The sequence below is a fragment of the Onychomys torridus genome, chromosome 1 (genome assembly GCF_903995425.1).
Source record: "Onychomys torridus chromosome 1, mOncTor1.1, whole genome shotgun sequence".
Lineage (NCBI taxonomy): Eukaryota > Metazoa > Chordata > Mammalia > Rodentia > Cricetidae > Onychomys > Onychomys torridus.
The window spans coordinates 134,585,560-134,611,311 of record NC_050443.1 but is presented as its reverse complement, the minus strand read 5'-3'; the positions used below and the strand labels follow the sequence as shown (position 1 = coordinate 134,611,311).

The window sequence follows — 25,752 nt, the reverse complement described above, 5'->3', positions numbered from 1 at the left end:
AGGACTGCCACAGCCACAGCCACAGCCAAAGCCACAGCCACTGCCACTGCCAAAGCCACAGCCACAGCCACAGCCACTGCCACAGCCACAGCCACTGCCACAGCCACTGCCACTGCCACAGCCACAGCCACTGCCACAGCCACAGCCACTGCCAGAGCCACTGCCACAGCTACTGCCACCACCACTACCACAGCCACAGCCACTGCCACAGCCACAGCCACTTCCACTGCCACAGCCATAGCCATAGCCACAGCCACCACCACAGCCACAACGTGCAAGAGGCCAGGGCAGACAGGGACAGATGACTGCCTCCTGTGACAAAGAGATTAGGCCACAGTCAAGAATGGGCAGCTATCCAGTCTCTTCATTTCTCTATTCCCTTGTATACCCACCTATGTAGCTCAAACTTAGGTTTTTGTAAATATAGTTTTGGCACTATACTTACTATAGGAAAGTAAACAATCAAGTTACATGCAAAGTCTGAAATCAGTTAAATTCATACTGAAGACGGGGTTATAGCAATCCTGAAATCTGTATGTGTGTACACATGTAGAAGTGAACATGGTGTGGCTGCATCTGTGTGGAGGTCAGAGGTCAGAGGTCAGACTTGGGTATCATTCCTCAGGCTCCAGGAATCTGCTCGCCTCCTCTCCCACATTGGAATGACAAGCACACGTCCGCTTTTTGCATAGATTCTGAGGGTCCTTGCAGATGGCACACTCCTTAGCAACTAAGCCATCCCTTCTCTGGTCTTTACTTACTGTGTTTTTAGGCTTTAATATGCAGCCAAGACTGACGTTGAATTCATTATCCTCCTGCCTCAGCATCCTGGAAGCTGGGATTACAGGGTCTATCATACTGGCTGTCCTGAAATCTTTTACTTTTCCTAGTTCTCACAGGGGTATGAACAATAGAACTTTGTGGAGTTTCAGGGTTTTGTTTTTGGTATTCCCCCATATGTAATTTCCTATAAAACCTATCCTAACAGGTATATCTACTTTCTTCTGATAATGAACTGGATAGGATCACAATCACTAGAAATCTATGAAACAAAGCTTAAATGAACTTGATCCTGGAAAGATATTCCCACAGAATAAGAATAAAATTCATTACAAAATAAGTACTCTCGATAATTGAGAAGGGGAAAAAAATTCATGTAAATACAAATAAAGGGATGTGGAGAAATGTAGAAAACTGTTTTATCATTCACAGATCACAAACTGGACTAGCAACACAGAAACTACATTGAGAAAAATGAAATATACATCAGCAACCAGGGAACCAGCAGGGAAAGGGAGGAAGAGAACATCCTTTGCATTCAAAATTGCTATAAATTTCCTAAGATGATTTATTTGGTCTCAAGTGATGAGCATCTTAGTTCAAAAGATGATACAGAAATGTTATGTGTGCCAACATACTCCATACACTGTGTTATTTTCATATACAGGTATTTTTTTTCTATTTAGATTTAAAACTAAGGTAATAAAAGACATAATCTAGGGTAATAAAAGACAAGCCTTTGTGGTGATATTGTGTTTCCCAAAATATTGTGCAACCTAATAAACTTATCTGGGGTCAGAGAACAGAATAGCCACTAGATATAGAGGCCAGAAAATGGTGGCACACATGCCTTTAATCCTAGCATTCCAAAGGCAGAGACTGGCCTGGATCTCTGTGAGTTCAAGGCCACACTGGAAACAGCCAGGCTTGGTAACAAGAGCCTCTAATCCCAGGAAGTGATGGCAGAAAGGTATGTAAGGCGTGAGGACCAGGAACTAGAAGCTTTTGGCTGGTTAAGCTTTTAGGCTTTTGAGCAGCACAGTTCAGCTGAGATTCATTCTGGATGAGGACTGAGAGGTTTCCAGCCTGAGGAAACAGTATCAGCTGAGGAATTGGCAAGGTGAGGAAGCTGTGGCTTGTTCTGTCTCTCTGATCTTTCAGCGTTTACCCCAATACCTGGCTCCTGGGTTTGATTTTATTAATAAGACCTTTTAAGATTCATGCTACAAGCCTTGGTTCCTATTTCCTGAGAAATGTTGGACAGAACTCATGATACTGAAATCAAGACAATCCAGGGAGCATCATTAGGAAAAACATCAGGTATGTTCTGGTGGATTCCAAACTACCTACATTTCTAAGATATGATGCCTGAACCTAGCTACAAACAAACCTCAGTAAATGTTACCAAAGCTTTCGAGCAAACAGATAACTGAACACATTTAATCCCACTGACTATTCAACGGGACAGACTAACACAAATTAAAGATATTACACAGGCAACTCAAGTATGGGGTGCAAGCTTGGACTTTCTCAATGGAATTCTGTAATTATGACTCTCTGGGAAGGACTTCACATGCATTAATTACAGTCATCAAGACTCAGCAGACTTCCTAGAAAGACGGCACAGTACTCTTAGATCAAGGGCCCCGACTTGATCATTACATGTTGTACACGTCTCAAACAGACATACTGAACCCTAGAAATATGTACAAGCAGCATGTTAATTAAAATTTTGGCAGTAAAAAAATAAATTCAAAAAACCTTGGCAGGGCATAGTAGTGCACACCTTTAACCCCAGCACTCTAGAGAGGTAAACTTCTGTGGGTTCAAGGTCAATCTGCTCTATATAGGGATTCTAGAACAGCCAGGGCTACATGGCTAATGAAACCCAGTCTGTCTGTCTGTCTGTCTGTCTGTCTTTTTTTAAGAGAAAAAAAAACTTTCTATTCTTGAAAACAAAAGAGAAAAGGTAAGTAAGAAACCCTCACTTAAGGCAACAGTAGCTTAGGACTTACGTGCAGACAAAACAAGTGGACCAGGCAGTGTCCACACGTATGCCTCTGCTCATAGAAACAATAATAAGGGAAGCCTGTGGAAAAAGAATCTCAAACCCCGGGTGTCTCCCCACCCCAACCCCCGAGAAGCAAGTAATACCTGAACAGAACTCAAATTCCTACCTATCCTAATTGAGGGGAAAGGTGCTTAAGAGAAACTACAAAGTTAACCCACTTCAGTCTTCCCTCGGAGTCCACCTAACAGAAGCTGAGGTCTAGAAGCAATTCTGCTTTGGTAAAGAGGTTTAGATATGTCAGAGACTCACCATTAGAGAACAAGGCTGTCTGAAACCATTTCTTATCAAATCTTGGCTTACCCAAGTCAGGGAAAATGAAGGAATTAGGGGAAAGAGTCAACAGCATAAAGAAGCGAACTTCAAAGACAGACCCAGGGCTGATGCCAGTCTTCATGCCAGTCCACTGAGAAAAGAGCTAAAAATAAAAATACATACCATGATCTCCCACCACTACTAAAAGGAAGACATGAACTCAATCAGGACAAGTACAGAACCAAGTCAGTGAGACTCCACCCACCTTGTTCTTAGTCAAGTGAGCTGGACAAAATCTAGAACATTCCTAAATGAAAATGAAGGCACAGCACAGAATACAAAAAAGAATCTTCTAGAATATTTACTCTCGAAACTGAAGACAAAGCTATTGGTTGGTTCTGCTTTGTCTCATATTAAGAAAATGTGCACTGCTAGAATAGGACACTAAAAGAGACAGTTACTGCCAGGGTTACAAAAGAGAATTAGAAACAAACACTTGCAAAAATTAGAAAAGAATCTGGACATAATACACAAGAGGTACTTTATTCATTCACCCTCAAATTGCTGACACCTGTTCTTTTTATGCCAGGCACTGCCACGTCAGTGATGCAGACATCTGAGCAAATCTCACAGGAAAGGAGAGAAGCAATTAGAGAGGTTGACGGTTTGGGTAGAGAAGCCACAGCACCCAGTCATGAATGACTGGTGTCTCTAAGGGAAAAAGTTACTGTGACAATGTAAAAAGAAAATCTTACATTGGGGAAAATCTTGGAACTATAGGATAAATGTACATATGAACCGGGTTCAGAGTATTTAAAGACAAATAATAAGAATAAAACAGAGAAGCAGGAGCCACTGACAAGCTCCCCATATGATAGAAACAAATCTGAAAAGGCAAGTCATGAAGAAAAAATATTCAGATTGACTTCTTACAAATTCAGATATCAGCAAACACTACAGGAACGTCTACCATGTGACAATAATGTGGATATAAAAGAGATGTCATATGTGCTTCCTATACCCAAGCAAATCAGTGTAAATTACTTCATCCATGGACCCTTTATTAAATAAAAAAATCTACCTGAAGTATGGGGTTATCGATCAATAGAGATCCTGCTTAACATACATGAGACCCTGGTGTCAATCCCCAGCACTGGGAGATAGAGACAGTGAAAGAATATTCATTTAAACACATAATTCATGCTAAATACATTTTAATACGGACAAAACACACATACAATAAAATTTCTGAAAGAAACAAATAACAAACAATATGTGTCCTAATACGTGGGTGAAGTTCTTTAAACTTAACTTGCAGCTGGGTGGTGGTGGCACACACCTTTAATCCCAGCACTCGGGAGGCAGAGGCTGGCGGATCTCTGTGAGTTCGAGGCCAGCCTGGTCTACAGAGCGAGATCCAGGAAAGGCGCAAAGCTACACAGAGAAACCCTGTCTCAAAAAACCAAAAAAACAAAAAACAAAAACAAAACTTAACTTGCAATCATTCTCATGCTCATCCCAGTATTTAACATGAAATTAAAGTGTGAAGGAGTTCTTAAAACACTGTGAAAATATGTGAACTCTACCCTCTGTAATTCTAAGAAATTGTGCACAATCATCTTCCAAACAATGAGGAGGACTGAGACTGTAGACAGACACAAACGCCAGCCTGGAGCCTGGAGAGGGTCAGTCCAGACAGAAGAACAGGAGAGCAGAGCCTGGAGCAGAAGGGCGAGCCAGGAGGATTGAGACAGATGTGAACAGTCAGGCAGCTGTCACCACAACAGGAACAGAACAGAGGAAACATGCGTTAACTCTGTGAACACAGAAACAGTCCTGAAGAGCCTACTGACATACACCCATTACATTCAAACTAATGTAATTAAGTTTTTTCTACATTTAGCCACTAAAAGACCATCCATAAAACACAGACATAGGAAAAAAGCCCTTAGCAATTCATAATTTTACATTGTTCATAGATAGTTCATCATTCCATACATCCACTGCCATCTCTGAAAAGACTGCTATAGAAATAAAATATGTGTAAATTAAAATGGGTTACTGTTACCACACACCAGTCAGATGTGGAGAATGGTTTTAAGCCTTGTACTACCTGTGTGTTTACAATAAACAAGAGGAATAAAATGCATAACACAAATAAAATACCAGGAAAAGCAGAGAACAAAAGTAATACTGATCAAGGGCCAGTAAGTTATGGCCAGAACGTCTGTTTTCAGAAATTGAGGTTTATATGACTACAGCCATAGCAATTCATTAGTGAAATATTTATGTCTGAGCTGGGTACTTCCAGCAGAGATCACATGCCCCACCCTCCACAGTATACTGGAATCTAAGTAAACAGTATGCCCACTACTGGTACAGGAAAGCGTGGGGAAACATAATAAACACTATTTCTTCTCTGAAGCTGAGAAGCAATGTGCATAGTGAGACTGAAAGCTACATAGGGTACCAAAATATTAAGATTAAAATTAGAATGCATAGCCAAGAATGAGGCCACACCTTTAATCCCAGTACTCTGAGACAGAACTCTGTGAGTTCTAGGCCACTCTTGGGACACGACCGGGACCACCTACATCACTTCCAAATTATCAACATAGAAAATACAACTAAAACCTAGTAGAAGACCAGAGGATGGCTCAGTGGGTTAAGGCACTTGCTGCCAAGCCTAATGACGTGAGTTCGGAGCCAGAACCTACATGGTCCAAGAAGAAGACAGACTCCTGCAGGCTGTACAGTGACCTCCACACATGTGTGCACACATGAACTCACACAAAATTAATTAATTTTAAAACTTGGAAAGTAACATGTAGTGGGTAACCATTCCAGTTTTGACCTGGAAGTTCCAACCCCCATTGAGGCTTCCGTAATGGTCACGCCTATAAGGTGGGGCTGAGAGAGGACATTGAAGACCCGAGTTCCGGATGCCGGGGCTCACTTAGTTCCTGGACCCTGGACACTGGAGACAGAGCAGAGTTCTCCAGAGAACACCGCCGCTGCCGGACTACGACACACCTTTCCCAGACCCTGCAACCTAACTATCCATTCATTTGTAAGTTACACCACTAAATAAACCTCCCTTTTAACTACGTGGAGTGGCCTAGATAATTTCACCAATATCTGCCAGACTAACAGGGCTTGGCGGGAGCTGGAGAGAAAATCTCCAGTTACAGTAACAACAGTAAATAGAACAGAAAATGTCCAGTGTGGTGGCACACCCCTTTAATCCCTGCCTTGGGAAGCAGAGGCAGAAAGATCAGATTTGAGGCCAGCCTGGGCTACACTTGAGTTCTGGGCCAGGCAGGACTACACAGTGAGACCCCGTCTCAAAAAAAAGAAAAGAAAAAGAAAAAGCAGGGGGGAAAAAGGAATAGTTAAAAATAATGGGAAAAAAACACCAAGCAAATGGAAAAAAAGCAATGCCCAGCACTGATGAATTCACAATTTAACAACATCCACAAAGTTAATGAAATCTTAATTCTCATGGGCATTTTTACATACCTCAAAACAGGATACTTACATACATTAAAAGCAAAAATTTATAGAAAGAGGAGAAATTGCCATAAACATTGAACTAAGCCGGGCGGTGGTGGCACATGCCTTTAATCCCAGCACTCGGGAGGCAGAGCCAGGAGGATCTCTGTGAGTTCAAGGCCAGCCTGGTCTCCAAATCCAGGAAAGGCGAAAACCTACACAGAGAAACCCTGTTGCTGTGGATATCGCTCTGTGTAAATAAAGTTCTGATTGGCCAGTGGCCAGGCAGGAAGTATAGGCGGGACAAGAGAGAAGAGAATTCTGGGAAGTAGAAGGCTGGAGAGAGAGACTGCCAGCTGCCGCCATGAGAAGCAACGTGTAAAGACACTGGTAAGCCACAAGCCATGTGGCAAAGTATAGACTAACAGAAATGGGTTAATTTAAGATAGAAGAAGTAGATAACAAGACGCCTGCCATGGCCATACAGTTTGTAAACAATGTAAGTTTCTGTGTGCTTTCTTGGTTGGGTCTGAGCGACTGTGAGACTGGCAGGTAAGAGAGATTTGTCCTGACTGGGCCAGGCAGGAAAACTCCAACTACACCCTGTCTCAAAAAAACAAAAACAAACAAAAAAAATTGAACTAATAGATTTCAGCAAATTTTTAGTATTTGGCAAGTTCATAATTTAAATAAGGTAATCAGTGACAAGTGTAAGTAATACAAATGTTCAGTACACATATATTTATTATTTTATAATACATACATATGTACATTTTTGTACAAAAATCAATTAGACTGTAACAAGACCATATTCTGTCTAAATGACATAAAACGAGGAATAACAGAACCTAAAAAAGATCACCAACTTTTGAAACAATTTAAACTATCTTAACCATAGCTCAATAACAACAAAGAATTTCATATGGTGGCTCACTCCCAAAATCCCACAACTAAAGAGGCTAAGGCAGGGGGATTGACACAAGTTCAAGGACAGCCTAGATGAGAGAACTACTTCATGAGACTATCCCAGAAAACCAAAAAGTAAAGAGAAAGTAACAATGAATATCCTAATTTTAGAATATCTGCAAAAAGATAACAAGGGAGAGAGAAATGCAAAGCCTTCAACAGTTCTAATTTAAGTCAAGAAAATATTAAAGAACTGAGGATTTTAATCAGTCAGGGGAAGAGCATCCCACAATAAACCTAGTACAAATACAACCAAAGGCAATGAGTAAGGACCATGCCCAGAGCATCCAAGGGCCGTGGACCAATCTTCCCTCTGACACAGTGCTGTGACATGGACATCCACATTCAAACAATAAAACTAGAAGTCAAGCTTCGTGTAAAGGTTCCACCTGCAATTCCAGCCCTTGGAAGGCTGAGGCCGGGGGATCAGGCTGTTCAAGGACAGCCTGGGCTATAGGAGACCCTGTATCAAGAAAACCAGAAAAAGGAAGGAAAGGGGGAGAAGGGAGAGAAGAGGAGAGAGGGAAGGAGGGGAGGAGAGAAAAATACAAGTGATTATGTGGGAGTGAAGAACTTTTAAAAAATGAACCAAGAAACCAAGTATGCATGATAAGATCATAAATACGATAGAGGATAGAGGAAGATAATTTGGAGGCCAGCTTGAGCTACACAGCAGATTTGAGCATAATTTAGGCTAACATAGTGAAGGGTTCTGTTTCAAACAAAACACAAAAAAGCCAGAGCCCTGAGACCATATACAAAGATCAAGTCAACTAGACCACACTGGACTAAAAGTCTGCATGCGATGCCTAAGTAAAGCTCCAGAACTCTCAGTACAGCAGGAAGAGAAACGTTTATGACCCTGGGTTTTAGTGCAGCTACTTAACATCTGACACTGAAACTAGAAGCAATGAAGAAAAATCTGACAAACTGGGCTTCATCACAAGTAAAAACTTCTCTGCTCAATACAACAGCAAAGCCTGCTGGAAGTCTGATCAGTCCCCGCAAACCCCCTGGAGTTTTTGGCCTAGGGCATCCTTTCAAAGTTCTAGAAATACATTAATAAAGTTCAAACCTAGAGTGATTTTTAAGCTGGTTGTAGTGGCACACACCAGCAGGGTATGCTGAGAGGTGGCAGCTGACACTAAAGGCTGTAGAAAAGCCATGTAGACACCCACTACTATGAAAGCTCCCTAAAGTATACATGTATAAAAGGGATCTAAATGGAGTCACCACACAATGGGGTAGAGACATCTTATGCCAGCAAGTAGAGCCTCCGGTACCAGCAATGGGTTATATCATGACCACAGGGGTCCCATGGAACACCTCCCCCACAAAAACATCACAGGTTATTGCCAATTAGTTGTTCTCCATAGCCTGATGGTAAGGCCCTATTGCTGAAGACAGCACTGACTTACGTCATCAAATACAGAAAAAAGCTGGCCTGGTGCCTAACTAGAAGCTTCACTCTGCTGACTAGCTAGCTCATAGTACTAGAAGATATTATACATACTACCACAGGAGAAAAGTAATCATCACTTTTATCCAGCTACAAGCCCTTAGACCTACATCAATGACCTGGATGCAAAATATACTGGTCCAATAGTGGCAAAAATGTTATGGGACTAACCAATCACTTTTTAAAAATTGAATTTAAGGTCCTCTCTATGGGATGGAACCCATAGGTGAAACTACTAAAATGGCCAAAAACCTGAGACTAGATAGGTCATGGGCCTGGGGGAAACCTATTACTATTATTCTGCCAAAGGAACACAGTGATAAAATGACTCCTAATGACCTATTACTGTACTCGCAGATCAGTACTTCAGTCAACCATCATCAAAGAAGTTTTTTCTTGCACTAGATGGGAATTAACACAGAGATCTACAACTGAACAACATACAGAGAATGAGAGACTGGAACACTCAGTTGTAAATGTGATGTCTTCATCAAACCCCTCCCCTCACGGATCTATGCACAAGGGGGAGTGGTGGAAAGACTCTAAGAAACAAAGGTGACTCCAAGTAAACAGTCACATGGAAAAAAAGAAATTATGCACATAAAAACGCACAAAGACTGTGGTAGCAAACACAAAACCTGTATAATTTTTGCCAGGGTTCCAACACTGAGTGAATGAAGTGGACAGAGGGTCCCACCCCTAACCAAGAAGCTATTTGTAATTGGTACCTGCTGGTGAAGAGAAAATCAGTTTCCTCCAATGGAGAGTTACTGAGTGTACCATCCACACTCCAGAGCAGGCCCCATGCTCAGGAGGAGTTGGCAAACATAAAATGAACTTCATGGTTTTTTCTGTGCGTATTTTTTTTCCCTTTTTTTTTTCTTGTCTTGATTGGTTTGTTTGTTTTTATTCTCATTCTTGTGTTTCATAGTTTGTTTTATTTTGAGAGAGAGAAAACACAAAGTTGGGTGGGTAGGAAGGTAGGAAGGATCTGGGAGGAGTTGGAAGAGGGGAAGAAATATGATCAAAATAAATGTATGAAAAATATTTTAAATAAAAATAAAGTGATAATTAATGCTCTGAATAATGCATTTGTTAGAGTTTTTGTTTTTATTTTTGAAGATACAGTTTAGGGGTTTTTTATTAGTATATTTTGTAGGCAATTTAGAATACACAGACTACAACAGAAACCTGTTCAATAAAACACAAATAAATACAAGATTATTTTAATGCCTGTCAATCAGACTGGCATAAATGGGCCAAAGCAGTAACACTGCCAACAAATATGAAAGCAACCCATGTATACTCTTCTGAAGAGCAGAATCAAATGTTCAATAAGCCTCTCACTGGCTGGCAATCCTGTACCAAGAACTTGGCCTGAAGGTGGGATCCTACGGTGCACAGAAACGCATTCCCTACCATGGTCACTCCAGCCCACAAAACCGTCTTGACGGACTCAAGTGAAAGCTCGTCAAGCACAAACAGTGGTGCGCTGGTAAGCACTCCCGGAGAGCTCTGGTCTGTAAGGGTTCGCCGGTTTCTGCGGTGACTACTCCTCCACAGCTAATCTCAAGCTGCCAAAGCGAAGGCACGGGGTTGTAATGCTGGGATGAAATCTGTAGAACTAGATTTTATGAGCTGATGCAAACTATCCACTTCCATATGACTCAAATGCACTGGGGACAGACAGGGTGCTCTCTGGGTAGAGCACTTGCCCCCAGCATGTGCCAGGCCCTGGGTTCAACACCAGATATCATACACACACATACACACACATGCATGCACGCCATCCCACTGCAATGCTAAAAAGTTATAATTATGATATGAAAATTTTATATTAACATAATACCTAGTACATATTATTGAATAAAAAATTACATATTGAACAGCTTACAGTGTGAATTACATGCATAGTTCACTTCCATGTTCAAAAAGAACCATAGAACAGTGATAATACCACTATACTCATTTTAGTTTGTATATATAACAATGTCAACAAATTGTATTTTACGGAGTATCTAGAGTACATTAAGGTTTTCATTTTAAAATAGAATATACCAAAAGATCAACAAATTTGCCTTGATAAATAATAAAAAAAAAAGGGGTTGGGGATTTAGCTCAGTGGTAGAGCGCTCGCCTAGCAAGCACAAGGCCCTGGGTTCGATCCTCAGCTCAAAAATAATAATAATAATAATAATAATAAACAACAACAACTACTGAATAATAAAAAAACAAAGAAAAAACAACAGACAGGTTAAGTCAATTTCAGTGAATATGACAAAAACTTAATTTCATTTGCATGCTTGGAGCTTATAAACAGGCAAAAGAAATGAAGAGACAAAAAAACAAAACAAAAGCCATGATAATTGTCACTAGTGACTAAATGCAGATCTTCAGATTACAAATGCAATGATCTTCCCATAACACTGCTCGCAGTGGGAATTAAACACAATCCTATGAAACACAATCCTATGGATATCACTCTATATAAATAAAGTGCTGATTGGCCAGTAGCCAGACAGGAAGGATAAGGTAGGCGGGACAAGAAAGAAGAGAAGGCTGGAAACAGAAAGACTGGGAAGAGACACAGCCAGCCGCCACCATGACAAAAAAGATGGAAGATAATAAGCCACGAGTCATGTGACAAAGTATAGATTTATAGAAATGGGTTAATTTAAGATTAAAAAAAAAGTAGATAACAAAAAGCCTGCCACAGCCATACAGTTTGTAAACAATGTAATTTTTTGTATGTTTACTTGGTTGGTTCTGAGCGTCTATGGGCCTGGCAGATGAGAGAGATTTGTCCTGACTGTGGGCCAGGCAGGAAAACTCCAACTACACAATCCTCTAAGAATCACACTGGTTGTTTTCGGATCTTCTGATGCAGAAATAGAATTTATATGTATCAATTGTTTCTGTTTAAAAAGCTGCCCATCCAGAACTTCATCAGGGCAGTATTTTTTAAAAGGAAACACTGAGAGTCCAGCACTGTGGTTGATGTCTCTAACCCTAGCACTTAGAAAGCAGAGAGGCAGGGGGGCGCTTTTGAACCTACTCTTGTGCGTGTGAGGCCAGCATGGTCTACATAGAGAATTTAGGCCAGTCAGAGCTGCATAGTAAGACTCCACCTCAAAAAAGAAAAAAGAAAAAAAGAAAGGGAGGGAGGGAGGGAGGGTGGGAGGGGAAGAGAGAGGGAGGAAGGAAGGGAGGGAGGGAAGGTGGGAGGGGGAGAGGGAGGGAGGGTCGGAGGGAGGGAGGGGAAGAGGGAGGGAGGGAGGGGAAGAGAGAGAGAGGGAGGGAGGGAGGGAGGGAGGGAAGGTAGAAGGGAGAGAGGGAGGGAGGGAGGGAGAAGAAAGAGAAAGGAAAAACAAACAAGCAATTAAAATAAGAAAGAAAGAAACAGAAAAACCTGCATGTCAGAACAGAAAAGAACAGAGGGGCTAGAGAGACCTCTCAGTGTTTAAGAGCCCTTGTTGCCCTGGCAGAGGACCCAGGTTCAGTTCCCCAGCACCCACATAGTGGTTCACAACCATCTATAACTCCAGTTCCAAGGGATCTGACGGCCTCTTCTGACTTCCATGGGCACCAAGCACGCATATAGTACACATACATACATGAAGGCAAAGCACTCAAACAATGTTTAAAAAGAATTAAACAAATCTACATAGAGCATCATATACCCACCTCAGGTGCTAACCCCACAAAGAACATGCTTACAACAGCAGCAAATTGTACAGTGTGATGACATCTATGCAAGAAACACTGGAAATACAACAGAATACAGAGAAAGGAGCAACAACACTCAGAAAAAGGTCAAGTTCTTAGGGTAGAGTGAAACAAATTTTGATGTATTTATGAATTAATTTTAGAACCATCTTTTCAATTGTGTGCCAAAAAACTACTCATTATTACTATCATTTCATGATCACTGAAAGACAAACAAAAATATAATTAGCCAGGCGGTGGTGTATGCCTTTAATCCCAGCACTAGGGAGGCAGAGGCAGGAGGATCCCTGTGAGTTTGAGGCCAGCCTGGGCTACAGAGTGAGATCCAGGACAGCCAGAGAGCTACACAGAGAAACCCTGTCTTGAAAGACTAAATTATATATATATCAGAATGGACTGTCATTTACTCAAAGGTTAACATAAAGATATAATGTATTTAAGGATATAAGAAAATTCTCAAGTGAGAAAAAGTGTTTCTTGTCTCAAACTTGAACTTTATCTTAAATGAGATGGTTTTTCACTACTAAACTTTTTTACTGCTTTAGAAACAAACTACCTGAGAAAATATTAAGTGCTCACCTCTAATTTTAAAAAAGAATAAACCAATATAAATTCAATTCTACAAAGGAAGACTATTTTCATTAAATATATAATATATAAATAAAAAAAATTGTGTGACCACATGACTTGGGTCTACTAATTGATGCACAAGGCATTAATTAACTAATCCTTGTAGGATACACTGTAATTTGAAGAGCAATTCACAGACCCTGGGGATTTAGAAAAAACCTAGAGAATACTCAGTTCCCAGAGTATGCGTAGTCTGGAGCAGGAAGTCCTACAGAAAATATGCTCCTCAAAGGTCTCTGGTGAAAAGGCATTTAGATTTGAAAATTTCCCTGATGCAAGAAATTCAAGAAAATGCAAGGTGCTAATGAGAATATGAGAAAAGTTATGGGACCTGTGTGTCCATAAGAAAGTGTCCAAGATTCCAACCCTTTCTAAGAGAATATCTTAAATAGCCCAATATAAGGATTGTAAGAATAAGCACTGAGGAGGCACAGGCAGGTGGATCTCTCTGTGAATTTGAGGCCAGCCTGGTCTACATACTGAGTTCCAAGACAGCCAGAGCTACAGAGTGAGACCCTGTCTCAAGAAAATAACCATGACAAAAGATATGAATGTCGGGGTTGGGGATTTAGCTCAGTGATAAAGCGATTGCCTAGCAAGCGCAAGGCCCTGGGTTCAATCCTCAGCTCCAAAAAAAAAAAAAAAAAAAAAAAGATATGAATGTCCATAAGCACTAGTCCTTGGACACAGCAAGTACTTCCCCTCCAGACTTATCACTGCAAGCCAAGAGTATGCTATGAGGAGACAGCGAAGGCAAATCATTAATTCCATCAGAAAATAAGTCATGAACTAGAGACTGATTTCAAGTATCTTTTTGTTCTACCACTATAGTTCTTTCAAATTGCTCATTTTTTTCAAAATACATTTTCCCATATTTTGCGTCAAGTAATCCCATTCAGTTGGTATTGGAGTTAAGTGCAGCTCCATTTCCAATGCTCATCTTAATCAGAAACAGATTCTAAGCACTCCTTTGAAATGCTAGGAAATAGCAGGGGTGAGGGGGCTGGTGGTGCACACCTTTAATCCCAGCACTAGGGAGGCAGAGGCAGGAGGATCCCTGTGAGTTTGAGGCCAGCCTGGGCTACAGAGTGAGATCCAGGACAGCCAGAGAGCTACACAGAGAAACCCTGTCTCAAAAAAACAAAAAAGGTTAAAGAAGGGAGCTCAGGTGTACTTCAGAGATAGCACAAGCTCAGTAAGCACCTGGTTGTGGATTCAATGCCCAGAGTGCAGGCCCATACTCAAAGACCTTTTTAAAAGCCTACACTAGAGAACTGGAGATATGGTTCAATTAGAAGAGTCTTGCCTAACATGCAGAAAGCCCTGGGTTCCACACCCAGTACCATACTGAGTTGAGCATGGTGGCCCATGCCTATAAACCCAGCACTTAACTTAGGAGTTAAAAGGCAAAGGATCAGGAATTCAGTTCTCCTCAGCTACACAGTGAGTTCGGCTACATAGTGAATTCAGCCTGAGCTACATGAATGAGACTCTAGATTAATGGGGGGGAAGGGAGGTGTGCGTTCTTAGATTTGAAGATGATGACCCCCTTGATAGCTCTTCTCTACAAAAAATTTTTTTAAGTTCTCTCCGCAAAACATGCCCATACCTAAAGTATCAATCTACTAGCAAGAATAGCTAATGATATTGCTTATCTTCTTACTGCTTTGGGCAACAGAAGAAGCAAGCCAAATAAAAGCATTTCCTGGACAAGGGTAGATCAAGAAGCACCCTCATGACCTATGACAGGAGACCAGAGCTCTCAGAACAGACACATATTTTTAAGCACCTCAAGGAGTTGACAGAAAACAATTTTTAAAAAGCCCTGGTGGAGCCAGGCTGCAAACTTTCTTTTTAAATGTGAATGGTTCTTTGCATGACTCTGCTGCACGTTAGCTCTGAACTGAGCACACCTAGTCTGCAGGAGAGTGACTGTAAAACACAGTCCTCCCATCCAACCCAAGCTTCCTAGACTGCCCAGCTCCCAGCTCACCCCTGAGGAGTGAGGATGAAGACCAAGGGATGCTGCTGGGGGAGAGCTGGAGGAGGAAGCGCCACTGGCCTGCTCTTCCCCAAAGGACAGACATTTCTCCTTTGCTCCCCCGCCTCCTTCCAGAGTGAATACAACAGCAGCACGCTCTGCCTTTCCACACCTTGGATCCCATCTCTACTCTCTGCCCTGTGACTGGGCAGACCAACCACAAACCCAAGAGCAAAGCTAAGAGCCTGAAGCTAAGATCCCAAGGAAAGCAGGGCTTGGCGACATCAGTCACCAGGCTGGCATCTCCACCAGAATCTGGCTCTTCTCAGTTTTCCCAAGACCTCAGTGAGAGTCCTGCTGGTGTTTTTTTGACCACAGCTCTTCTAGAGATGCAGACAAGGGACACAGGAAGTTGCTTTCTTAAGGTTCCTCTTAACTGTGCACATGTCAAAAAAAGAGGGGCACAGTGATGTAATGAACATCAATGCTCTGCTTACTGTTGCATCTTTCCAGGATACATCTTTACTACTAGCTCCAAATACACAAGAGCCCCCGATGTGTTCCTCTTTGGAATATGAGGCCTTACTGCCCACCTCACCAGCCCACCAGTGATCACTCACAGAAAATGGCAGAGTCGCACCTGGGGAACAGAGATTATTGTAAACCGGTAGAAGCAATGCTTAAAGTCCAGTGAAACAAAAACCAAAGTAGCAAGTCAGAGGAAGCTGGAAGGGGTAGTTAAAAAAAGACCCCTGCCTAAGCAGGGCACGGGCACTGCCTCTCCAGCTCCACCCCTGGGCCTCCCAGGATATCGCCTTTCCTGTAGGAAGCAAGAGACTCATGCTGATATGACAGAAGGATTTTGATACCACTCCCTGTGAAGACAGAGCTCCTATCAGCAGCATGCCAGGCAGCAGGAGGGAGCCCTGGACAGCTAAGGCCTCATTCTCAGGCCTTGCTTAGGGAGCATGAGCACCCTGTCCACCCCACCACCACCACTAGCAGAGCTACATGTATCACATTGAGTTACCGCAGCAAGGAGCTAGAAGATCCAAGCTAGTCAGCACAAGAGTCCACCAGACTGGGAATGCTTCCTTGTAAAGCTCTCGTGAAAAGAGGGGGTACCCTCCCCACTCCCACACACTCAGACCCCTCATCCACAGATGAACTAGGACAGAAAGTAACTGAGGTCCAAGGTTACAAAAGAGAAGGGAGTTTCTAAGTTCACATGGTCCTTGGTGCTCTTTCTCATTTAATTTCCTCTCTCTACGTTTCTGTAGAAAAAACAAACTAAGCAAGTGAACAGAATTACCCCCTAAGATCACTCTATAGGGAAGGGAAAAAATAATCAAGACAAGTAGAGCAGTAATACTGACTGCCTTTTACAGGTTGGGGGAAGATATACATTAACTAGTCTAAAATGCACCATAAATGGTGTTTAATCATTTCACAAAGCCAATCCGCCATTGTTCAAATCATTCTATGACCTGCTGATTCTCAAAAATATGCCAGAAGAGCTACAGAGTGAAGAAAGTCAAGCACTTAAGTATCCTGCAATTCTTTTAAGGGCAAACTATGAACAAGAATTAAAGTCATCCTGTATTATTAGAACCATTCGCAGGAAATGGGTCATCTCTCTAGGACAAGAGGAAAATTGCATCCGCCGTGTGCAGAAAGAACCTACACTGATTATAAGGCAGGCATTCAGTCAAGTAAAGACCTCAAAATATCAATTCACATGGCAAAAATATCATTGTATCCTTACCTTGAAACACACACACACACACACACACACACACACACACACACACACATCCCTGAAAGAATATAGTCCAGACTGACTGGATATAACAAAAACACACCCTCCCTAATGATCTGTACGGAAATGCAATCAGAAAGAGACTATTAAGGCTCTCAAATAACTGAGACCAGAGTGTTCACAGCACTGCATAACAAAGATGTGCTGCTACTCCACACAGCCCACAGGACCTTCCCCATCCCAGCGAACACAAGGCATTCTATCTGCAAACCCAGCAGCCTATTAGATTATCCTGCACTGGCTCACTAGCTCTCTGCTGGTAATCATGAACCAATCTCAAGTCCCTGGACTTAGGAAAAGGAAGGAAAAAGGATTTGACATTCTGTTGGGTAGCAATGTATTTTGCTTTACAGCACATAGTAAGTACCGGCTGAAGAAGAAAGCCAAGCATCTTTACTCGATCACAGACCCCTTTCTTTTAATGTGGCGAGGCACCCAAGTTCACACACAGCCCACTGCCACATGATGTCTGACAGAAACAGGAAGTTCTCAGTCTGAGAATGTATGCAGGCAGTAAGGACCCTCACTAACACTAAGTGAGAATAAACAGATGGGAGGTATTCACATGGGGTGTGGCACCCAAGGCTGTAAGTCTAAGAAGAGCTGGGCAGAGCACAAGTGCCACTACAGAAGGCTGCAGCTACCAGGTAATAAATAAATGGTGGCAGAGACCAATGGTGATGTGGATGCCCCTACAGCAAAGACAGTGAACGAAAAAAAATATTAAAAACAATGGAACACGTTTTAAAACACAAAGAAACAAAAGAAATTCTATTTCCAGCTTTTAACAAGTAATAACAAAAATAAATAAAGAAAGTCAAATTCTCGGAAGAGGCAATTCATTCATGTTTTCAGTTCTCCAAAGGGGGTAGGGGGGAATCACAAGGCTATCTCCAAAGAATATATATACTGGATTCTAAACGTCACTGTTCACTTCCTGTAGCAGAGCCAAAAGACTTCACTCTATCTCTCCTTAATTTGTGGATCAATTACCATTCCCTTCTGTGAGGTTTCGGGAATACAATGACATTAACAACACTTCAGATCCCAACCACACCACAATCCATTAGACACCTCCTTGACACTGCTTTGTTTCTAAAGCAATCCAGCTGGTCACAACTCAAGAGTAACCCCACAATAACTGCATGGAATTCTGCAATTTCAAAGGTCTTGTGTGGCTAACAGCACTCCACCAGAACAGCTGCATCAACGGCTTTCCACCCTGAAGCTACGCGACAACAAAACATCTTCAGCAGAAAATGAATAGAAAGCCATGATGCCACAAGCATTCTACCTCTAAAACACAAGGCCTCTTCCTGTGTGCCCTAGTGGCCACTACCCAACAAAGAGGAGTGGAAAATGGAGACCATATGGATGATACCCAGCAGGAAAAAAAGCAAGAAATTCGCATTCATTCCCTCCAACTACTCTGCTTTCTTGTGGGAACCCAGCTGCCTCCATACCCCTAGTTACTGAGAATAAAGCCAGGGTAGGATCAGCTATGCTTGATGTGATACTGAGACACCAAAATCCAAGAGGCACCATCTTTGCCTCCAGGAACTTCCACTCCAGTAGTTTCTCAGTTACAAGCAAAAACTGACCTGATTCAAGGACATAATGAACATATACTTAGGGATTCACGTTCTCCACAGCATCTACTTTCCCTGCTTGTGTGAATTCCAGAAAGGCTCCTGCACAGGTCTACAATATATTTTGCCTTTTCTTCTGCATAAAGAGGCAACAGAAAAGCTAGCAAGGTGACATAGGCAGCCACCAAGAAACCTGTCCAGAGACTCGATCTCTCCTGCTGGCACAGAACTAAAGCAGCGTTTCAGGCAGCACATAGCTCTGCACACAGGAGTGCTTATCATTTCTTCATGTGGACAGCATCTGATAGGCAGCTATTTCTTAATATATGACTGGGAAGAAAATCTGGATGAAAAGTTTATTTTCCAGTAATTCGCAAGTATTTGTTTAGTAAGTGGATTTGCGAGAGCTTCATAATGTTGTTCTTTAATACTGAACTACAAAGAGGCTGGAGGTAAGGTGTAGCTCAGCAGGGAGCACATGGTTAGCACACATGGGTCCCTAGATTCAATCCCCTGCACCAAAAAGTAAAAAGTAAAAGCTATTCTGTGCTGACTTCAGAAATGACAGCTAGGTATGAAGGCTAACCACAGACCTAACTAACATGGCCAATTCAGTCTGGGGTTCTCAGGGACACAAGAGCTGTTTATTTTTCCGTGTAGTGCAGAGTTACAACCACTTGGGACTCTAATTCATCTTGTCAGTACGTATAGGTGCTTCTGCCATATTGCCATTCATTAGATAAGAAATCAGTCAGACTGATCAGTGACATGACAAATCAAAGTGACCGTGGAACACCATTAGGAACCTCGCTTACTCAAAACGGGGGCCGGGTCTGAGAACAGCTGTCCTTCATGTCACTCCGTTCAGCAAAACGAGAGAAACCACTGTCTACTGTACAGTTGCTGCCACAGACTTAATAACCAACAATCACACATCTTACCTTCTACTGCTATTTCACACTTCCCTAGGATTAATTCTGCACAAATCTTAATGATACCTAAAAGGCACCAGAGACGTTACCCTTTGAAAACTGCTGCTGCTTGCCTCTTCAGCCAGGAAATGAGTTTAAATCTGTTGCTACAAATATACACATCCCTCTCAACCTAATACACCACCAGGTCTGCAGGAGATAGCCCCTCCACCTTCTGGAGAAAACATTCCCAACCTGAAAATGGCTTCTCTCTTGCAAGACATCTCCTTCACTCCCTATTTCCCCACTTCAACCCCAATCACTGTTCCACTAACATCAACAGAATAACAGCTCCCTTCAAAGAAAAACTGATATGGATGCTGGAAGTGAGATCATCCTGGAAAATCCTGTTCATTTTTTCTCCAATATGAAGCTTGGCTGGATCATGAAGAAAAATCTTTTCCCTTTTTTGCTGCGTTTAGCATAGCACACATGGCCTCACAGTTAGAAAAGCTGTTTCGGGGCCTTAAAAATGTATCTGTAATAAAAAAAACCCTAACTATATTTATTGAGCACTTCTGAAAAATGAACATAAGCCACCTTGTAAAAGGGAACTAGGTTAGTATTTCTAAATAAAAAAGAAGCTACCAAATTTGTTTGTGGTAAACAAAATGGCTACTAGATTGCTCTTCTGGTTCTCTTTTCAACCCCTACATACAAATATTTGAATAGATTCACACAGAATAACTTCACACAGAAAAACCCTCTGATGAAGATCCGTAAGTCCAAGACTGACATGTATATGACAGAAAAGGATAGGAAATCCACATAGCTCTGTGAAAAAATCTTACTCTGAAGGCTGTCAGTCAGAGCTATGGCTTAGATTTCTAAGCCATGTTCCCATTTCAGTTGTTCTTTTTTTTCCCAAAGGAGGAAACACATGCAAATAAATCTTGATTTTTAGGAATGTATTCAAAGCTTTTAAAAGATGAAAAAGCATTTAAAAAAAAAACAAAAACAAAAACCATGGCTACCCACTACACTCAGTCTTTACAGCAACATCATATTTTGATATTTCCAGAGCAGGAGGTTCAGGGCAAGCAACCCTGACAGCTACTTTGGGGGAATTGGAAGAGTGCTTCAATGTGCACAGGGCAATACTCTCTAACTTTACTTGGACAGAGCAGCCACTCCCAGCCCTCCAGGTCCCTTCTTGCTTTACACCTGTAAATTTCAATACAAATTCCAATTCCTAATAGTCTGTACTTAACCACTAAAGTTTCCCTCATGTCAGTGTATGTATTAATCACAAAAATCTGATCATCAAAGAAGGAATATTAAAAATTCACTATGATCAATGTATCATGGGGGAAAAAAATCAAGTAAAAATATGGTACATTAAAACTGGCCTTTATATGATAAACAGTAATCAAAGTATAGAATTGACTGGTTTTCTTGAAATTTACATTCTATGAGCATGACTGAGCTGGGACTAGTGGTGCAGGCCAGTGATCTTAGCTGGTCAAGAAGATAAATAAAGTATGAGGATCCAAATTCAAGGCTTCCCTAGGCAACTTAGTGAGACCATGTCTCCAAATAAAAAGTATAGAGTTGAACACTTGTCTAGCAAGTATGAGATACTGGGTTTGACTCCCAATATCAAAAGCTGTTCCCATTCTAAACTAGCCAGCACAAAACACAACATACTGCACAGACGTCTAGGACCCTGGGATGCATGTGTAACTCACTGGCTCAAAGAATTACATGTGATTTTTTTCAAGATCACAAAATTATTTATTCAACAAATATTGCTGTCCTAGAAGGTGGAATTCAGTAGTGAACAAACATACACAATCCTACCCTCAGAAGCTTGCAGAAATGAAATTTAAATGTATATGTAATTCACTTTCAAACGCCAAATACATATATCCTTCCATTTAAGACTGACCTAAATGCTGCCTGTTTTCAATAGGAGGAATCCATAAATAAAAAGGTTTTGCTAATTTGATGACTAAGGTCTACAGAGTAGAGATTTTAAACACATGTAAAATAACAGGTCAGTGAGGAGAGAGGTAGTACCTTCAAGGAACTGAATAAAACTTCCCAGTGAATATCCATGACCTAAAGCATTCAGGGCCATTTGTTCCCCAGAAACCTGAAGACAAATCAATAATTAAATGCTATGACCTACGTATCAACAACAGAAATATCTAATGAATATTCATAATATTTCAACTATAAAGGCAAGGTATTAAATATCAAATACCTTCTAGTTTATTCTATGTCCTACACAAAGTTTCCTTTGAGGTGTCAAAGAAAACAAACACTAATATGAATGAATTAAAGAGAACAAGATAAAAATTAAAGTTGAGAAGAAACTCTTACTGTGATGACATGTCAGAGATCATTCTTCAAGAAGAATGAAATCAAATGTGTAAGCAACCGTAGAATAAATGTGGGGCAAACTGGTGTAAGTGCTGGATTATGACTCAAGAGCTCAAATTTTACTGCCACACTTGATTACCTAGTCAGATAACAACTGTTTGGTGATATTGCTACATTACTAAGAAATAAATAATTACGTGAACAATGCATTACATCTCTGCGGGGCAAACCCTTTCCATGAATGTCAGCCTTGAACTGAAACTTACTTTGAAAACAATTTTACACAGAATTTCATTTCAACACAGGAGTGATCCCTCCATGTAAACAAATGATCAAAGGTGAAGAAAGCTTAAAACTGTGAAGGAGTATGTTCTCTTTGGGGATCATATCTCCGGATGGGGGAATATATCTCTGGATGGGGGTTGGTAAATTCAACAAAAGAACGAGGAAATGAAGACTACTCACAGAGCACCAAGACCAGGAATTTCCCAAAGGAGCCCCTCCCCAAAATCCTCCCTTGTTCAAATGAACACTTAGTTCCTTGCTAAACTCATAAACTGGAAAGTCACATCCCCACATACACACACAGAGAAATTTACACTTAATGTCTATCATGACTATACAAATGGTGTGGGTACTGCATATAGGGGAGAAATCTATCTAGCCTGAGAATAGTAGTGATTGTTAATGATGTCCAGGGTGCCTGTTTTTGACAGGTAACTGTGATTTTTAAATGCTGCTCATGAACGGAGATGCTAAATAAACAGCAAATTTTTCTACCATGTATTACAGTCTGTCTTTGATAGGCGAGGTGGGGCTGTGTGAAACCCTGCTCAAATATAATAAGTGGGGGAGGGCAGCCACACACTTAGACCTACCACTTTTTTAGCAGTGAAACTGTGGGGTTTTATTCTCAGCAATCATTTCCACGTTCATTTTTAAAGGCATGATATATTATTAAAATACATAGCATGTAATTAAGCATCTCTGTAAGTGCAGTCCCTCTCAGACAGTTAAACCTAGGCCCTCTGACAAACACAACTGTAGCTGCTGGGAAACCTCGAACTGTCAAATTTCAGGCAAATAAGTTTGGTTAACAAGACCTCAAATGCCCTGCTCCTGGGTAAACACAAACATATGAAGACTGTAAACAAAGGAAAATTAAAACCCAAGTCTCAGAGAAAATCTCTAAAATACATGTCTTTCCTCTTAATTGTATACTAGAACACTACATATTTATTCCACTTGCCCATGCTTTTCCCTTCTCTTAAAAAAAAAAAAAAAAAAAAAAAAAATTAAAAGGCATTCAGTTTTCAGCCATGAGAAGTAACAGAAATGACAAGGGTGGACAGGCTTTACTTATCCAATTTTCCTGTTCCCCTGGCTTCATTCCCCTGGAAACCCACCTCTCTATTCTGCCCTTTGCCTTCTGTTCTTTATGAGTACTTTATATTTGCACATTTACCTAATAGTATTTCAATATGAAGACTTAAGTCAAGGAGACAGCACTGGTAACCATTTGTGATTATGATATTTTGCTCTTGATTGTAAGCGATCCAGTACATAAGCAATTCAGTCCCAAAGGTAATGGGTTCCTGGAGCCAGCAGATTGAATGTTCCAGATTAAGGGGGGGGGGGGGGGGGATAGGGCTTCTCAAATCCGAAATAACAATGTAATATCCTTTTCTTACAGAAATGTTTGAGAAGCATTATTTTTACTCATACAAATAAACACAAGTGCAGCTATTTTTCAGGACAATTCCTGCAAAGCTGTCCATGCTTCCTACCATAATAGCTTAGACTTATGTCATGCTAGCTTGTACGTGAACCCTGATCGCTTGATTATGAACATTCTCTCAGATAATAACCAATATAATTCCTATTTGAAAACAGAATTTTCTCGCTAACTTCATGTTAACACAGAATGCTGAGTTGTCGGGTTTTTGTTGTTGTTGTTTTGTTTTTTGGGTTTTTTTAACGAGATTAGAGGGAAATTTTCTTGAATTCTTCCCGTTTTTCTTGGAGCCCAGATGGCAAGATACTAAAATGTCCGTTTGAAACAAAAGGTTTCTGTTTGTTTCCAGGAGAGTAACTAGAGGCTGTGCTGGTTTCCAGTAGAAACTGCAGTGAATTCAGGCATACATCTGGGTCGCCTCATTAAACAAAAGATACCCATCCGCTGTCAACAACCACACAGTACAACCCTCCCTGATCCCTCATCTTTATCCAGAAGGAATGGTGCAGAAGAGACGCCTGTCATCATCCACCAGCCAAGCAACTCTTCTGGGGTCGCTCCTCTCAGTGGCCTAGTGACTCCAGCAGAGCACATTTGGGCGAGCCTTCCCGCCCCGCCCCTGCCCAGTACAGTAACTGGGTTTCTTCGGAGCCCCAGCCACGGCTCCCACAGCACCTTTCCTAGCAGAATCCAGTCCTGAGTCTGCTCCCCGTTTCCACCCTTCCCTCTCCACCCCACAACGCTCCACAATGGACGCTGGCGGGTCACCGCACCGCACGCCATCGCCCACCCGCGCCGCTCGCGCGAACGCTCAGCCGTCCCGCAGACGCGGCGGGCGCTCGGAGCTCGGCCCTGACCGCCACCAAAAGCTCACGCCGCGGCTCCGCGCCGGGCAGCCCCGGCCCTCGGCCCCTGTGTGCGCGCGCGCGGGTGCGGGTGCCGGCCGGGGACGCGCGCGGGGAGGGCAGCGGCGAGCCGGGGCGGGGGGCATCGGGGCCCGAGGCCCGTACTCACCCAGCAGCAGCAGCTTGAGCTCCCGGCGGGCGTCGCGCTTGTCCCTGCGCAGCTGCCGCTCGATCTCGTCGTTGATCCTCCGGGCTTCCTTGGCCTCCTCGCTCAGGCAGCACGCCATGATGGACTCCAGAGTCATTCTTCCGAAGTGCCTCGCTGCAGCCCCGCCGGCGCCCTGCTCACACGCGCGCACACACACCCTCCGCCCTCGCTCCCCCGAGGCAGCGGCGGCCGCGGAGCCCCGCCGCCCGGGCGCGCGTCCGGGACGAGCTCAGGGGAGCCGCGGGGAGGACGACGGCCGGGCCCGCAGCCCAGGCGGGCCGGGGACGAGCGGGGCCGGGGGCCTGGGGCGCGCGAGGAAAGGCCGCCGCGTACGGCCGCGCTCACACGCCGCCTTCCCGGGGAGCGCGCGGCCCTCCTGGAGCCCCGCGCCGCCGCCGCCGCTGCCCTAGGCTGTGCGCCCAGCGGCCCGAGCTCATCCACCGAGGCGGCCCCGCAGCGAGCGACCGCCGACGGCTCCGCGCGCCCAGCGCGTCCGCTCCTTGCCGCCACCCGACTCGGCTCCGGGCGCCCTCGGCCTGCCCGCGCCCACTCGGCTCGCGCGCAAACCGGGCAGCCGGCCGCCGCGCGCTCCCCGCCTCCGCCCCCGCCTCCGCCGGACGCCCACCCGGCCCGATTACCAGGCGCGCCGCGGCTGCTCAGTGCTCGCCCTCCCCCTCGCCACACACACACATTTTCTCCTTTCTCTGAACTGGAGCACAGATCCGGGAGGGAGGCGGCGGCGGCGCGAGGAGGGCGGGCGCAGGGGGGCGGGCGCAGCGCGAGAGGCGGTGCCGCGGCCCCTCCTGGACGGCTCGCGCGCTTCTCGCCCCGCCCCCGGCTGCCGGCCCCGCTCCGCAGCCACCTCCCTCCGCGCGGTCCGGGGCGCGACGGTCACGGCCGCTC

At 43.2% G+C, this 25,752-nt stretch overlaps 1 protein-coding gene across 1 annotated transcript in view; it reads right to left on the bottom strand.

Annotated features, from left to right (window-relative positions):
* The window catches only part of LOC118596111 (guanine nucleotide-binding protein G(q) subunit alpha), a 260,430-nt gene extending 235,005 nt beyond the window's left edge, over positions 1–25,425 (bottom strand). The window contains exon 1 of the mRNA XM_036206854.1: positions 24,811–25,425. Within this exon, the coding sequence (XP_036062747.1) occupies positions 24,811–24,946 (136 nt within the window). The 5' untranslated portion in view covers positions 24,947–25,425. The remainder of the gene's footprint in view (positions 1–24,810) is intronic.
* Between the last annotated feature and the right edge of the window lie 327 nt (positions 25,426–25,752).